A 16,724-nucleotide genomic window follows, 5' to 3' on the forward strand; every position below is an offset into this window, starting at 1 on the left:
AGAACAAACACCATTGTTAATACAACCCATATTTATGTTTATTTATTTTCCCATTTGTACTTTAACTATTTGCACATTGTTACAACTCTGTATATATACATAATATGTCATTTGAAATGTCTTTATTCTTTTGGAACTTCTGAGTGTAATGTTTACTGTTAATATTTATTGTTTATTTCACTTTTATTTACTATCTACTTAACATATGTTTCCAATGCCAATAAAGCCCTTAAATTGAATTGAAATTGAATTGGAGAAAGAATGAAACAGAAACATAGAAAAGAGAGGAGGAGGAGGAGTGAGAGGGATAGAGCTCTTTCCTCAGAGGAGTCCTTATCAGGTCCAGAGGAGAAGATCTCCTTGACTGATAGCTAGCAGACTGAGACTAATCACACTTGAGACCTGAGTCCGAGGCACGTCTCCTGACTGATCTACACACTCACTCTAACTGAGACATACTACTTCAATACAGCTCTGTTCCTCACTGATCTACACACTCCCAATCTGACACTCCTGCAATGGCCCTATTCTCACCGCCACCGTCTCCCCACAACACCAATGGATCTCAACGTCAAATGCCCAGCGTACACACATTGATATGATAATATTATATAAACCCTTATTTCACAGAAATATAATAATACTGTAACCACTGTGATTGTGCAGAAAGCTGATGAAACACAAATGCTGCATGTTTTATCCTGATGCAGAACAGAAAGCAAACCTGCAAATAGCTTAACAACTGTTTGTCTCTGTTTCTTTGTCTTGGCTCAGTGAAAGCTTTGAGTCAGCATAGATAGGCGCACAGATGCTAGCTAGCACAAACCCAATTGCACATCACCACCACCCATTTCCCCTGTAGTTCCTCTCAGACAAGAAGGAAAACCTTAAGCACAAGCATAACCAGTCGAACATGTATCTGGTGTGGCTCAGTTGGTAGAGCATGGTGCTTGCAACGCCAGTGTTGTGAGTTTGATTCCCACGGGGGACCGGTACGGAGAAAATAAAAAGTATGCACTCACTAATGTAAGTCGCTTTGGATAAGAGTGTCTGCTAAATGACTCAAATGTATCGACCGGGGACTGACAGCAGAACATAAAGGTGTAAAAAATGCCATGTACTCTGATTTACATGGGAGACTTGAGATGTATCTCTCATGTTGCACCCTATTCACTTAATAGTGCATTACTTTTGACCAGAGCCCACTGTGATTTCCAAAAGTAGTGCATTACATAGGGAATACCCACTGCGCACAGACGTCAATTCAACGTCTATTCCACATTGGTTCAACGTAATTTCATTGAAATGACGTGGAAACAACGTCAGAGGAAGGCCTTAATAATTGTCAAAGACTCCAGAAACCCTAGTAATAGAAGGTTCTCTCTGCTACCGCACGGCAAGCGGTACCGGAGCGCTAAGTCTAGGTCCAAAAGGCTTCTTAACAGCTTCTACCCCCAAGCCATAAGACTCCTGAAAAGCTAATCATGGCTACCCATACTATTTGCATTTGCACTTTAACTCTACCCACATGTACATATTACCTCAATTACCTCGACTAACCGGTGCCCCCGCACATTGACTCTGTACCGGTACCCCCTGTACATAGCCTCCCTACTGTTATTTTATTTTACTGCTGCTCTTTAATTATTTATTATTTGTATTTTTTACTTATCACTTTTTTTCTTAACTGCATTGTTGGTTAAGGGCTTGTAAGTAAGCATATCACTGTAAGGTCTACACCTGTTGTATTCGGCGCATGTGGCAAATAAAGTTTGATTTGATTTGATTCAACCTGTGTGTGACCAGTGGGTAGGGTGCCATTTGGGATGCGGCCTAAATGTGCTCTTTTCACTTAACAGAAAGCTGCTCTGCTCTGGCAACCTGTGGCTTTCAGTTCATTGTCACTTCCACGTCGGGTGGTTCAGCCAAGCAGAAATGTGTTCCTACATATCTATTCACCACTGACAAGAGGCAAGAAGGTCAAGACACAGGGGTAGGAATCAATGACAGGAATGTCCATTACAACAGAAAGGTTTAACACTCCTCTGACTATGAGAGATGAGATGAGTTCGTATCTATGGGGCCATGCATTTTTCTTGATATCCAATTCTTACTATTGTAAAAGTGTGAACACACATATGTATAATTTACACTACTACACTCTTTGAAAAAAGGGTTCCAAAAGGGTTCTTCGGCTGTCCCCATAGGATAACCCTTTTTGGTTCCAGGTAGAACAATTTTTGGTTCCAGGTAGAACCTTGGGTTCTACATGGAACCCAAAAAGGTTCTACCTGGAGCCAAAAAGTGTTCTTCAAAGGGTTCTCCTATGGGGACAGCCGAAGAACCCTCTTAGGTTCTAGATAGCACCTTTTTGTTCTAAGAGTGTAGAGGCAGTGTAGTACTCACATTGTCTGTTCTGAGTTTCTTAGCTGGGCAGCCTCCATCCACGGGATGTAGCATGTAATACAGTCTTACTTTATTGGCATGTTTCCGGCTCTAGAAAGGAAAAAATAGGAGATAAACACAATAAATATTAGAAACATCATGAAAAGACCATCATTCAGGTTTTTCTTGATCTGACCCCCCCAAAGCGTCCATCCCCCCCCGAAGCTTTCACATGAATTGCATGTCTAGATTAAAGATATATTGAATGTCTAGATTTCATGTATTGAACGTCTTCCAAAAGCACTGTGTCATACTGCGCATCTGAGAACTGTGTGGTTGAACGATTCAGACTTGCTAAGAGATTGTATTATGAAAAGAAAAACCTTGTGACTAACCGAATGGCACACTATTCCCTAAATCAAAAGTGGTACACTATATAGAGAATATATATATATATATATATATATATATATATATATATATATATATATATATATACACATACATACATACATACTGAACAAAAATATAAAACGCAACATTTAAAGTGTTGGTCACGCGTTTCATGAGCTGAAATAAAAGATCCCAGAAATGTTCCATACAAACAAAGTTAGTGAGCATTTCTCCTTTCCCAATCCATCCACCTGACAGGTGTGGCATATCAAGAAGCTGATTAAACAGCATGATCATTACACAGATGCACCTTGCGCTGGGAACAATAAAAGGCCACCCTAAAATGTGCAGTTTTGTCACACAACACAATGCTACAGATGTCTCAAGTTGAGGGAACACGCAATTGGCATGCTGACTGCAGGAAAGTCCACCACAGCTGTTGCCAGAGAATTGAATGTTCATTTATCTACCATAAGCCGCCTCCAACATTGTTTTAGAGAATTTGGCAATACCAGCCTCACAATCGCAGACCACATGTAACCACGCCAGCCCAGGACCTCCCCATTCGGCTTCTTCACCTGCTGGATCGTCTGAGACCAGCCACCCGGACAGCTGATGAAACTGTGGTTTTGCACAACCGAAGAATTTCTGCACAAACTGTCAGAAACCGTCTCAGGGAAGTTCATCTGGTGCTCTTTGTCCTCCCCAGGGTCTTGACCTGACTGCAGTTCGGTGTCATAGTCAAATTCAGTGGGCAAATGCTCACCTTCGATGGCCACTGGCACGCTGGAAAAGTGTGCTCTTCACGGATGAATCCCGGTTTCAACTGTACCGGGCAGATGACAGACAGCATGTATGGCATCATGTAGGCGAGCAGTTTGCTGATGTCAACGTTCTGAACAAAATGCCCCATGGTGGCGGTGTGGTTTTGGTATGGGCAGGCATATGCTACAGACAACGAACACAATTGCATTTTATCAATGGCAATTTGAATGCACAGAGATACCGTGACGAGATCCTGAGGCCCATTGTTGTGCCATTAATCCGCTGCCATCACCTCATGTTTCAGCATAATAATGCACAGCCCCATGTCGCAAGGATCTGTACACAATTCCTGGAAGTTGAAAATGTCCCAGTTATTCCATGGCCTTCATACTCACCAGACATGTCACCCATTGAACATGTTTGGGATGCTCTGGATCGACGTGTATGACAGGGTGTTCCAGTTCCTGCCAATATCCAGCAACTTCGCACAGCCATTGAAGAGGAGTGGGACAACATTCCACAGGCCACATTCAACAGGCTGATCAACTATATGCGAAGGAGATGTTTCGTGCTGCGTGAGGCAATTGGTGGTCACACCAGATACTGACTGGTTTTCTGATCCACGTCCCTACCTTTTTCTAAAGGTATCTATGACCAACAGATGCATATCTGATTCCCAGTCATGTGAAATCCATAGGTTAGGGTTAATTTCAATTGACTGATTTCCTTAAATGAACTGTAACTAAGTAAAGTCTTTGGAATTGTTGCATGTTGCATTTATATTTTTGTTCAGTGTATATAGAGAGAATATACACTGAGTGTACAAAACATTAGGAACATCATAATATTGAGTTGCACTTCCTTTTGCCCTCAGAACAGCCTCAATTCGTCGGGCCATGGACTCTACAAGGTATCAACAGCGTTCCACAGTGATGCTGGCCCATGTTGACTCTAATGCTTCCCACAGATGTGTCAAATTGGCTGGATGTCCTTTGGGTGGTGGACCATTCTTGATACACACAGGAAACTGTTGAGCGTGAAAAACCCAGCAGCGTTGCAGTTCTTGACACAAACCGGTGCACCTGGCACCTAATACCATACTTGGTTCAAAGGTACTTAAATCTTTTGTCTTGCCCATTCCGCCACTGAATGGAACACATACATAATCCATGTCGCAATTGTCTCATGGCTTAAAACTCCTTCTTTAACCTGTCTCCTCCCCTTCATCTACACTGATTGAAGTGGATTTAACAAATGACATCAATAAGGGATCATAGCCTTCACCTGGATTCACCTGGTCAGTCTATGTCATGGAAAGAGCAGGTGTTCCTAAAGTTTTGTACACTCAGTGTACATATTGAGAGAGAATATATGGTGCAATTTGGGACCCAGGCTGTCTGACACTGGATCTCATTAATAATTACTACAGCTTCCATTAAAGGAGCAAGAGGCCCTCATCACATCACAGACCCATTGATCCCTCCACTTTGGCAGCAGACAGACAGAGCTGCTTTTGGGCTGGGGTGCGAATGGATGAAGGAAAAGAGGGGTGAGGTGAGGACAGAGTGATGGAGGGAGGAAGCGAGGGAGAGGACAATTGATTCCCCATTCAGTTTATCTTCAAATAACTTCACTACAGGTTTACAGATTGCCAGCTCCCAAAAATGAAAGAAGGGGTCAAAGAAGAGGTTGAAGTGCACCAGTGAAGTATTCAATGCAGGAATTACTTTTAAAAACCTTAATTTCATCTTGAAAAGAGAGGTAGAGTTTCTCTTTCCACTCTGTGCATCCCAAATGGCACCCTATTCCCTATATAGTGCACTACTTTTGACCAGGGTCCAGGGCTATGGTCAAAAGTAGTGCCCTATATAGGGAATACTGTGTAATTTAGGACACACCCACAGAGATGGCAGACAAATGCATATTGTCAGATCAGATGGAGGAGATTGCTCCTGAGAAATCTATTTGTTTTTCTTGTCCTTCTTGTTTCTGGCTGGGCTAATGCACCCTGAGCCTGAGAAAGGAACTATCAGGCATCAGTTGCAGGAGGAAGGTTATTGAGACTCAAACACATAACAGGAAGGGAATGAAACAATCATTCAGAGGCTCTCTCTCTGCCAATCTCTCAGTATGCTCCGAGAGCATTTTCCTCTGATACTGTCTCTTCCTTAGATATCATTTGTGACACTCTCCTTTGTTTCATCCATCTGCACCGTCTGACATGAACTAAGGGGCTGTTCTACTTCTACTAACTAGTGCATTGGAACACAGCCTACATACAACCAACCCAATGGCAAGAGAATAAGACCTAAAGGCACTAAAAGACACACACTGCCCACAAGGATCTGGTCAAAAGTAGTGCACTATGTAGGGGAAATGTTGTCATTTGGGACGCAAACTATAAATGGGGATAGGAGCCTGGGGAAACTCAGAAGAACATATGGTTGTGGAGGATGAGTGAAAAGCCAATGTGAGAAGAGTGAAACCTGCTCATAGAGAATCTCCACTTCTGATGGCATTGGTGATGATATCTCTATGGGGAGTCTAAAACTCCAAAAGGCAACAGGGACTGTAATCTCCTTGGCAGTGCTGTATTGTATATGGGCTAGTAGTATATGCCCAACAGAGCTTGCCTTGCTTTCCTCTCGATTGCAACCAGCCGCTGCAGCCGATATAAATAAACTACCGGTAGCAGGAAGGAAGTCCCAGGTGCCTTTGTTTTTACAAGGCTGGCACTAAATGCACGGTTGACATAATCAGGACTGAAAAAAAATCCATATTGCATTACCACTACATCAGTGAGCTGATCAGAGAGGCTATATGGTCTCTGTGCCCTGGGGGAGGAGGGAAGGGAGGGGGAGATACCTCTGGATATAATCTACTCCCTGCCCAATGGCCCCCAGGCAGATTCCCCAGCTCAGCCACCCTATGGTCTGGTCCTTATGTCTGCACACTAGAGGCAGTCTGCATCCCAAACGGCACATATAGTGCACTACTTGGGCTCTGGTCAATAGGGAATAGGGTGGCAGTTGGGAGGCAGACACAGAGACCAGGGGGCGAGACTGCATGAAACAAAATAATACAAATATCATCATGATGGTAAAATAGTTGTGATTCTGTTGATGTTCCTTGTGTCTGAAGTGATTAGAGTACTAGTAAACTATGCAACTCCTTAGCATTTTCTATAAATCTAGATTCCACAACATTCATTTTTGTTTGCATGACTGTGGCATTCCTATATATGTTTTAGTTATGTTGGATGCTACAAGTCAATACTGCTTGCTCACTCACAGCCAGAATGTGACCTGTTAGCAACATCTGCAGTCATCATAGTGAACTAACTGCTTGCTAATATGGCTGTTACTGTTATGTAACGTCATGGCAGACCAGTCGGCCTACTGATTTTGCTCGGACAAGTGGGCCTGCTCAGTAATGGAGCAGGCTAGCAGCCCTTGAGGAGACCTCATTACGTAAAGAAGTCAGAGTCAGACAAACCAGCATTGACACAGAATGGGTCAGGTAAACTCCAGAGAGGCACTCCAGAGAGGATGGGGTTGTGGCTGAGCGGCTGTCACATCGCTGAATCCCCTTCCTGTGTGTGTGCGTGTGTGTTTGTGTGTGTGTACAGTGAAGGAAAAAAGTATTTGATCCCCTGCTGATTTTGTACGTTTGCCCACTGACAAAGAAATGATCAGTCTATAATTTTAATGGTAGGTTTATTTGAACAGTGAGAGACAGAATAACAACAATAAAATCCTGAAAAACGCATGTCAAAAATGTTAGAAATTGATTTGCATTTTAATGAGGGAAATAAGTATTTGACCCCCTCTCAATCAGAAAGATTTCTGGCTCCCAGGTGTCTTTTATACAGGTAACGAGCTGAGATTAGGAGCACACTCTTAAAGGGAGTGCTCATAATCTCAGCTTGTTACCTGTATAAAAGACACCTGTCCACAGAAGCAATCAATCAATCAGATTCCAAACTCTCCACCATGGCCAAGACCAAAGAGCTCTCCAAGGATGTCAGGGACAAGACTGTAGACCTACACAAGGCTGGAATGGGCTACAAGACCATCGCCAAGCAGCTTGGTGAGAAGGTGACAACAGTTGGTGCGATTATTCACAAATGGAAGAAACACAAAAGAACTGTCAATCTCCCTCGGCCTGGGGCTCCATGAAACATCTCACCTCGTGGAGTTGCAATGATCATGAGAACGGTGAGGCATCAACCCAGAACTACACGGGAGGATCTTGTCAATGATCTCAAGGCAGCTGGGACCATAGTCACCAAGAAAACAATTGGTAACACACTACGCCGTGAAGGACTGAAATCCTGTAGCGCCCGCAAGGTCCCCCTGCTCAAGAAAGGACATATACAGGGCCGTCTGAAGTTTGCCAATGAACATCTGAATGATTCAGAGGAGAACTGGGTGAAAGTGTTTTGGTCAGATGAGACCAAAATCGAGCTCTTTGGCATCAACTCAACTCACCGTGTTTGGAGGAGGAGGAATGCTGCCTATGACCCCAAGAACACCATCCCCACCGACAAACATGGAGGTGGAAACATTATGCTTTGGGGGTGTTTTTCTGCTAAGGGGACAGGACAACTTCACAGCATCAAAGGGACAATGGACAGGGCCATGTACCGTCAAATCTTGGGTGAGAACCTCCTTCCCTCAGCCAGGGCATTGAAAATGGGTCGTGGATGGGTATTCCAGAATGACAATGACCCAAAACACACGGCCAAGGCAACAAAGGAGTGGCTCAAGAAGAGGCACATTAAGGTCCTGGAGTGGCCTAGCCAGTCTCCAGGCCTTAATCCCATAGAAAATCTGTGGAGGGAGCTGAAGGTTCGAGTTGCCAAACGTCAGCCTCGAAACCTTAATGACTTGGAGAAGATCTGCAAAGAGGAGTGGAACAAAATCCCTCCTGAGATGTGTGAAAACCTGGTGGCCAACTACAAGAAACGTCTGACCTCTGTGATTGCCAACAAGGGTTTTGCCACCAAGTACTAGGTCATGTTTTGCAGAGGGGTCAAATACTTATTTCCCTCATAAAAATGCAAATCAATTTATAACATTTTTGACATGCGTTTTTCTGGATTTTGTTGTTGTTATTCTGTCTCTCACTGTTCAAATAAACCTACAATTAAAATTATAGACTGATCATGTCTTTGTCAGTGGGCAAACTTACAAAATCAGCAGGGGATCAAATACTTTTTTCCCTCACTGTATGTGTACGCGTGAATAAATATAGTAATGTTACATACAGCTCTCCTCTGTCCCCTAGAAAAATGCCAAGCATTGACCACATTCTGGGACAAATTATCTCATTAATTATATGTTGTTTACTTCAAAAGCAGCAAGCTAACTGTGTGTTGATGAGGACATGACTGCATGTGCATTTGCAGGGAGTTCAAAAGATTAGAAAACTTTCTAGACAAACATCGAAAAACAACCGTATTTGGCAATCGTTGGCATCAAGAAAAGCAAAAGCTATGTACCATTGTATAATGCAACTGTGTCTGGTTTACAGTGACCGAACGACTAACATCCTATACCGTATTTAGCATGTCGTTTCTTCAATACCCTATCAAATCAGCTACTCTGTGGTGATGTGCTGCTTCTTTCTTGTGTTTTCTGCACATAGCTGTTGGTTAAGGATTCATCAGACACCAGCTGTTTCCTGAACGGATGCGTGCAGAGCAGAGCACAGCTATATCCCAAATGGCACCCTACTCCCTATGTTGTGCACTACTTTTGTGCAGGGCCCACAGGGCTCTGATCAAAAGTAGTGCACTATATAGGGAATAGGGTGCCATTTGGGACATAGCCAAGAACAGAGCAGAGAAGCACGCCGTCAGTGCACACCATCAGGCTCCATACAGTCAAATGGGACACAGTGGAGGACTAATTGATGTGGCTGTATGTGAGCCCCCAGAGGAGCTGAAAAGGAGCTGAAAAGTTGCTACACCCACCAGCACAACCTGCAGTCTTCCTCTATTAGTTCTCTGAATTTCCCTTTTGTCAATCTAACACCTCTCCCTCTCCAGTTCACATTCACTTTCTGCCCGTGTCAGTTCTTGTTCATCATATTCACTATCTAACAGTCAAATTCAATCACAGTTTCTAAGATGTTTTCTTACTTGGATATACAGTAAATTAATAACAGTAATCACAGAACTTCACTGGAGAGCATGTTGAATCGGAACCGATTCATTTTTGGAACACTATATTTAAATAAAGTTGTTTTCAGTAAACACCCATCTTTCCAATTCATCAAATGTTTTGTATTGATACCTATCCTATCTGTTCATTTGTAGTCCTCCTCACATAATCAGCCTTTTACAGTTCAAACACACTCAGACTGACAGCATGGCGGCTGCTGAGTGGTCTTGCATATGAGAGCCAGAACCACTTGGCAGGAGGGAAGAGAATTGTGCCGACGACGCCTGTAGAGCAGTCGACGATGAGGAGAGGGAGCGCTCCCCTAGACACTTGACAGAATGCTGTCACAAAACAAGGCTAGACAGACAAGAATAACAATTCTTCAACTCCCACTAAAAAACACACTGAACAAATGCGGTGGATAGTACCTGCCATGAACCCATAGACATAGAAGGCCATGACTTCTATCTTCCTACATAACATCCCACATTAGAAAGTAGCAAACTCTTCCACTTGGCTGTCATGTCACCGGCTTAAAGGAAGTGATACAGGGAGGATGTGTTTACAGGATGAGCTTAGAGATGAGCTCTGAGGCTGCTCAATGACAACAAGATAAGGCCATCAAACTATGCTGCTGGAGCAAATGGAGCACGGATCATGGAAATGGAACATGCCATCCAAAGGGGGGGTTTGCCATATCCCCATGAGGACAAAGGCTATTTTAAGCTTAGGGGTTAGGTTTAGGGTTACAATTAGGGTTAGGCTAAGGGGTTAGTGGTTAGGTTTAGGGTTAGGAGTTAGGTTACGGATTAGGGTTAGGAAAAATAGGATTTTGAATGGAAATTAATTTTAGGTCCCCACGAGGATAGAAGAACATAGCGTGTGTGTGTGTGTGTGTGCATGCACGCGCATGTGTATGATCAACAGTATTGGATACAATAACAACACAAAATATATTTCCAAAACAAGTGACCATGTCATGAAAAGCCAGCCCTGGAAAATATAAATAAATAATAGGTTGATAGCCTGGGACTTGAGGGAAAAATTGTGAGATATGGATCTAAAAGGAAATAGTGCTTTAAAAACACTCCCTACTATGGCCTGGGACACCTCCAATGTTCTGTTTCCCCTCTCTGATAGCCCCTCACATTAGACCTCATTCCTATTCCCCATGGAATAAAGCCTTTGTTCTCTCCATTAGCAGTTGCAGTATGCCATTTGTTTGGAACTGATCGTCTTTGGGGGCTTACTTCAGTTTTGGTCTGTGCTATCCCGGGATCCTTGGGACGTCCCTACCCCATTGAAGTAGAAATGTAAAATGTTTAAGGTAAGGGTTAAGGTTTGGGTTATGTAACGGTTATGGTTAAGGTTAGGGGTTAAGGTTAGGGTTTAGAGTAGGGACATCCCAAGGATCCTGGATAGCACATACCCTTAAGTTTTATCAGCAAATAAATGAATTATAGTACAAATTGGAAGGCCGCTTCCTTCTTTCCCCACATCTATGAAAGGACAGATTTTCTATGAAAGGACATTTTGGGTCCATTATATGTCACCCATTGATGGATCACACCCAATTTCATGCCATTTGTAACAGAGGAAATTAACACGCCCAAGGAACAAAGCTTTTTCTTTTGCCCGCCATGCACCAAAGCTGAAATTCAGAACATTGGAAATCCAAGCCTCTCCTATCCTTTGGAGATCATGTCTGGCAGGGCTGAGCAAACTGGGGGTTTTGGTTCATTATATATTTAAATTAAAACCTGCAAAAGTCCTCATCTTAGGGGTTGAGTCATTCTGAAATCATGAAAGAATTATATCAGGGCTGAGGAAGGGATTTGCATCTCATGCTAAATATTCCAGTTTGATTCGTCTCACTATCCCATCATGTGGTCCTCTGTAGCTCAATTGGTAGAGCATGGCGCTTGTAATGTCAGGGTAGTGGATTCGATCCCCGGGACCACCCATACGTAAAAAAAAGTATGCACACATGACTGTATGTCGCTTTGGATAAAAGCGTCTGCTAAATGGCATATTATATTATTATTATCTCTTCCTTCTCAGAATAACTTGAGACTAACTGTAATTGTCTAATAAAGTATGTATACTATATAGTGTGAAAGCATCCCAAATGGCACCCTATTCGCGTCTTGTCAAAAGTTGTGCACTATAAAGGGAATAGGGTGCAATTGGGGACCAGACTACCGCTGTCTCAGCTCAGCAGTGCCATTTAAAATGGTCTGAGTCACAATTGATCTCGCAGACAATATTTAGAATAATGAACGCTTCCCAAGCTTCATTAATACAGAATACAAACTCCAATTAAATGTTGTGTAAAGGCTGCAGTCTCAGAACTAACAAATTAAAAGACATACAGTAAAACAGTATCTCGGAGGCCCTCATCAACATACTCTCCAGCGAAACATCTTGAAGAATCATAATGAGAGAGTTAGCAGTTAATGTTTTGACATGAGGTCAACAAATTTGAGGTAAAACACGTCTCATTTTGATAGACCTCCAGAGCATTTGCCTGGCCACAGGTTTGGAAGAGGTGTGTAGCTAGTAGGTTGCTGATGGTCATGGTTGTATTGCATGATTAATCTATTGACATACAGGTCCTTAATCGTGGATAACTTTCAGTAGATATAATGTAGATGTTTATTGTCACATACACCGGATAGGTGCAGTGAAATTTGTTATTTTACAGGGTCAGCCATTGTAGTACAGCACCCCTGGAGTAAATTACGGTTAAGTGCCTTACTCATGGGCACATCGACAGATTTATTTTCACCTTGTCGTCTTAAGAATTCGAACCAGCAACCTTTCGGTTACCGGCTAGGCTACCTGTCTCCCAAAACACTACCTAGCCAAGGACTCCTGCAGCTGAACTTGCCATTTCAGAATGATGTTACTGTAAACCAAACATGGGCCACTGTCCCTAATGACTACATTGTTAAAAGCAATGCAGTTACAGTGGGGAAAAAAGTATTTAGTCAGCCACCAATTGTGCAAGTTCTCCCACTTAAAAAGATGAGAGAGGCCTGTAATTTTCATCATAGGTACACGTCAACTATGACAGACAAAATGAGAAAAGAAAATCCAGAAAATCACATTGTAGGATTTTTAATGAATTTATTTGCAAATTATGGTGGAAAATAAATATTTGGTCAATAACAAAAGTTTCTCAATACTTTGTTATATACCCTTTGTTGGCAATGACACAGGTCAAACGTTTTCTGTAAGTCTTCACAAGTTTTTCACACACTGTTGCTGGTATTTTGGCCCATTCCTCCATGCAGATCTCCTCTAGAGCAGTGATGTTTTGGGGCTGTCGCTGGGCAACATGGACTTTCAACTCCCTCCAAAGATTTTCTATGGGGTTGAGATCTGGAGACTGGCTAGGCCACTCCAGGACCTTGAAATGCTTCTTACGAAGCCACTCCTTCGTTGCCCGGGCGGTGTGTTTGGGATCATTGTCATGCTGAAAGACCCAGCCACGTTTCATCTTCAATGCCCTTGCTGATGGAAGGAGGTTTTCACTCAAAATGTCACGATACATGGCCCCATTCATTCTTTCCTTTACACGGATCAGTCGTCCTGGTCCCTTTGCAGAAAAACAGCCCCAAAGCATGATGTTTCCACCCCCATGCTTCACAGTAGGTATGGTGTTCTTTGGATGCAACTCAGCATTTTTTGTCCTCCAAACATGACGAGTTGAGTTTACCAAAAAGTTCTTTATTTTGGTTTCATCTGACCATATGACATTCTCCCAATCCTCTTCTGGATCATCCAAATGCACTCTAGCAAACTTCAGACGGGCCTGGACATGTACTGGCTTAAGCAGGGGGACACGTCTGGCACTGCAGGATTTGAGTCCCTGGCGGCGTAGTGTGTTACTGATGGTAGGCTTTGTTACTTTGGTCCCAGCTCTCTGCAGGTCATTCACTAGGTCCCCCCGTGTGGTTCTGGGATTTTTGCTCACCGTTCTTGTGATCATTTTGACCCCACGGGGTGAGATCTGCGTGGAGCCCCAGATCGAGGGAGATTATCAGTGGTCTTGTATGTCTTCCATTTCCTAATAATTGCTCCCACAGTTGATTTCTTCAAACCAAGCTGCTTACCTATTGCAGATTCAGTCTTCCCAGCCTGGTGCAGGTCTACAATTTTGTTTCTGGTGTCCTTTGACAGATCTTTGGTCTTGGCCATAGTGGAGTTTGGAATGTGACTGTTTGAGGTTGTGGACAGGTGTCTTTTATACTGATAACAAGTTCAAACAGGTGCCATTAATACAGGTAACGAGTGGAGGACAGAGGAGCCTCTTAAAGAAGAAGTTACAGGTCTGTGAGAGCCAGAAATCTTGCTTGTTTGTAGGTGACCAAATACTTATTTTCCACCATAATTTAAAAAAATAAAATCATTAAAAATCCTACAATGTGATTTTCTGGAGAAAAAAAATTCAATTTGTCTCAATTTGTCTGTCATAGTTGACGTGTACCTATGATGAAAATTACAGGCCTCTCTCATCTTTTTAAGTGGGAGAACTTGCACAATTGGTGGCTGACTAAATACTTTTTTTCCCCCACTGTATATATTGTAAAGTGGTTGTCCCACTGGCTATCATAAGGTGAATGCACCAATTTGTAAGTCGCTCTGGATAAGAGTGTCTGCTAAATGACGAAAATGTAAATGTAAATAATAAATGTAATAAATGTAAATGTAATATTTATATATACACACACACACATACACATATATGTGTGTATAACGTAAAAATATATGCACACATGACTGTACGTCGCTTTGGATAAAAGCTTCTGCTAAATGGCATATTATTATTATTATTATTATTAAATATTGGGACGCTTGCAACCCAAAGAACACCATCCCAACTGTGAAGCACGGGGGTGGCAGCATCATGCTCTGGGGGTGCTTTGCTGCAGGAGGGACTGGTGCACATCACAAAATAGATGGCATCATGAGGAAGGAAAATTATGTGGATATATTGAAGCAACAGTCAGGAAGTTAAAGCTTGGTCGCAAATGGGTCTTCCAAATGGACAATGACTCCAAGCATACTTCGAAAGTTGTGGCAAAATGGCTTAAGGACAACAAGGTCAAGGTATTGGAGTGGCCATCACAAAGCCCTGACCTCAATCCTATAGAAAATGTGTGGGCAGAACTGAAAAAGTGTGTGCGAGCAAGGAGGCCTACAAACCTGATTCAGTTACACCATCTCTGTCAGGAGGAATGGGCCAAAATTCACCCAACTTATTGTGGGAAGCTTGTAGAAGGCTACCCGAAACGTTTGACCCAAGTTAAACAGTTTAAAGTCAATGCTACCAAATACATTTACATTTTAGTCATTTAGCAGACGCGCTTATCCAGAGCGACTTACAGTTAGTGAGTGCATACATTTTCCATACTTTTCATAATACTAATTGAGTGTATGTAAACTTCTGATCCACTGGGAATGTGATGAAATAAATAAAAGCTAAAATAAATCATTCTCTCTACTATTATTCTGACATTTCACATTCTTAAAATAAAGTGGTGATCCTAACTGACCTAAGACAGGGAATTTTTACTAGGATTAAATGTCAGGACTTTATATGTATTTTAAATGTATTTTGCTAAGGTGTATGTAAACTTCTGACTTCAACTGTATATTGGCCAGATTCTCGCTCTGTGCTTTGGCTACAACAATAAGTATCTCAGTCTTGTCTTGATTTAGCTGGAGGAAGTTGTGAGCCATCCAAGTATTTAAATTAACACTTTAGCCATTTAACAGACACTCTTATCCAGAGCAACATACAGGAGCAATTAGGGTTAAGTGCCTTGCTCTTGGACACATGGACAGATTTTTCAGCTAGTCAGCTCGGGGATTCGAATATCACATTTACATCAGTATTCAGACCCTTTACTCAGTACTTTGTTGAAGCACCTTTGGCAGTGATTACAGCCTCGAGTCTTATTGGGTATGACGCTACAAGCTTGGCACACCTGTATTTGGGGAGTTTCTCCCATTCTTCTCTGCATATCCTCTCATGCTCTGTCAGGTTGGATGGGGAGCATCGCTGCACAGCTATTTTCAGACTAGTCTCCCAGTCCCTGCCACTGAAAACTACCCCACAGCATGATGCTGCCACCACCATGCTTCACCGTAGGGATGGGGCCACGTTTCCTCAATCTTGGTTTCATCAAACCATGTGCCTTTTGGCAAACTCCAAGCAGGCTGTCATGTGCCTTTTACTGAGTAATGACTTCCGTCTGGCCACTCTATTATTAAGACCTGATTGGTGGAGTGCTGCAGGGATGGTTGTCCTTCTGGAAGGTTCTCCCATCTCCACAGAGGAACTCTGGAGCTCTTTCAGAGTGACCATCAGGTTCTTGGTCACCTCCCTGACCGAGATCCATCTCCCCTGATTGCTCAGTTTGGCCGGGCGTCCAGCTCTAGGAAGTGTCTTGGTGGTTCCAAACTTCTTCCATTCAAGAATGATGGAGGCCAAAGTGTTCTTGGGGAACTTCAATGCTGCAGAAATTTTTTGGTACCCTTCCCCAGATCTGTGCCTCGACACAATCCTGTCTCGGAGCTCTACGGACAATTATTTCGACCTCATGACTTGGTTTTTGCTCTCAACTGTGGGACCTTATGTCGACAGGCATCTGCCTTTCCAAATCCTGTCTAATCAATTGAATTTACCACAGGTGGACTCCAATCAAGTTGTAGAAACATCTCAAGGACAATCAATGGAAACAGAATGCACCTGAGCTCAATTTCGAGTCTCCTAGCAAAGGGGCTGAATACCTATGTAAATGTTATTTTTTATACATTTTCTAAAATGTCTAAAAACCTGTTTTTGCTTTGTCATTATTGGGTATTGCGTGTAGATTGATAAAGGGAAAAAAACTATTTAATCCATTTTAGAATAAGGCGGTAACGTAACAGAATGTGAAAGAAGGGAAGGGGTCTGAATACTTTCCGAATGCACTGTATGTATGTAGCATAATGTATTTACAG

At 42.6% G+C, this 16,724-nt stretch overlaps 1 protein-coding gene across 1 annotated transcript in view; it reads right to left on the reverse strand.

The window, feature by feature from the left end:
- Positions 1–16,724, reverse strand: part of LOC121530672 (zinc finger matrin-type protein 4) — a 167,755-nt gene that overhangs the window by 98,443 nt on the left and 52,588 nt on the right. Inside the window, exon 3 of the mRNA XM_041835811.2 lies at positions 2,407–2,496. Coding sequence (XP_041691745.1) covers positions 2,407–2,496 — 90 coding nt within the window. The remainder of the gene's footprint in view (positions 1–2,406; positions 2,497–16,724) is intronic.

Source organism: Coregonus clupeaformis, chromosome 18 (genome assembly GCF_020615455.1).
Source record: "Coregonus clupeaformis isolate EN_2021a chromosome 18, ASM2061545v1, whole genome shotgun sequence".
NCBI lineage: Eukaryota > Metazoa > Chordata > Actinopteri > Salmoniformes > Salmonidae > Coregonus > Coregonus clupeaformis.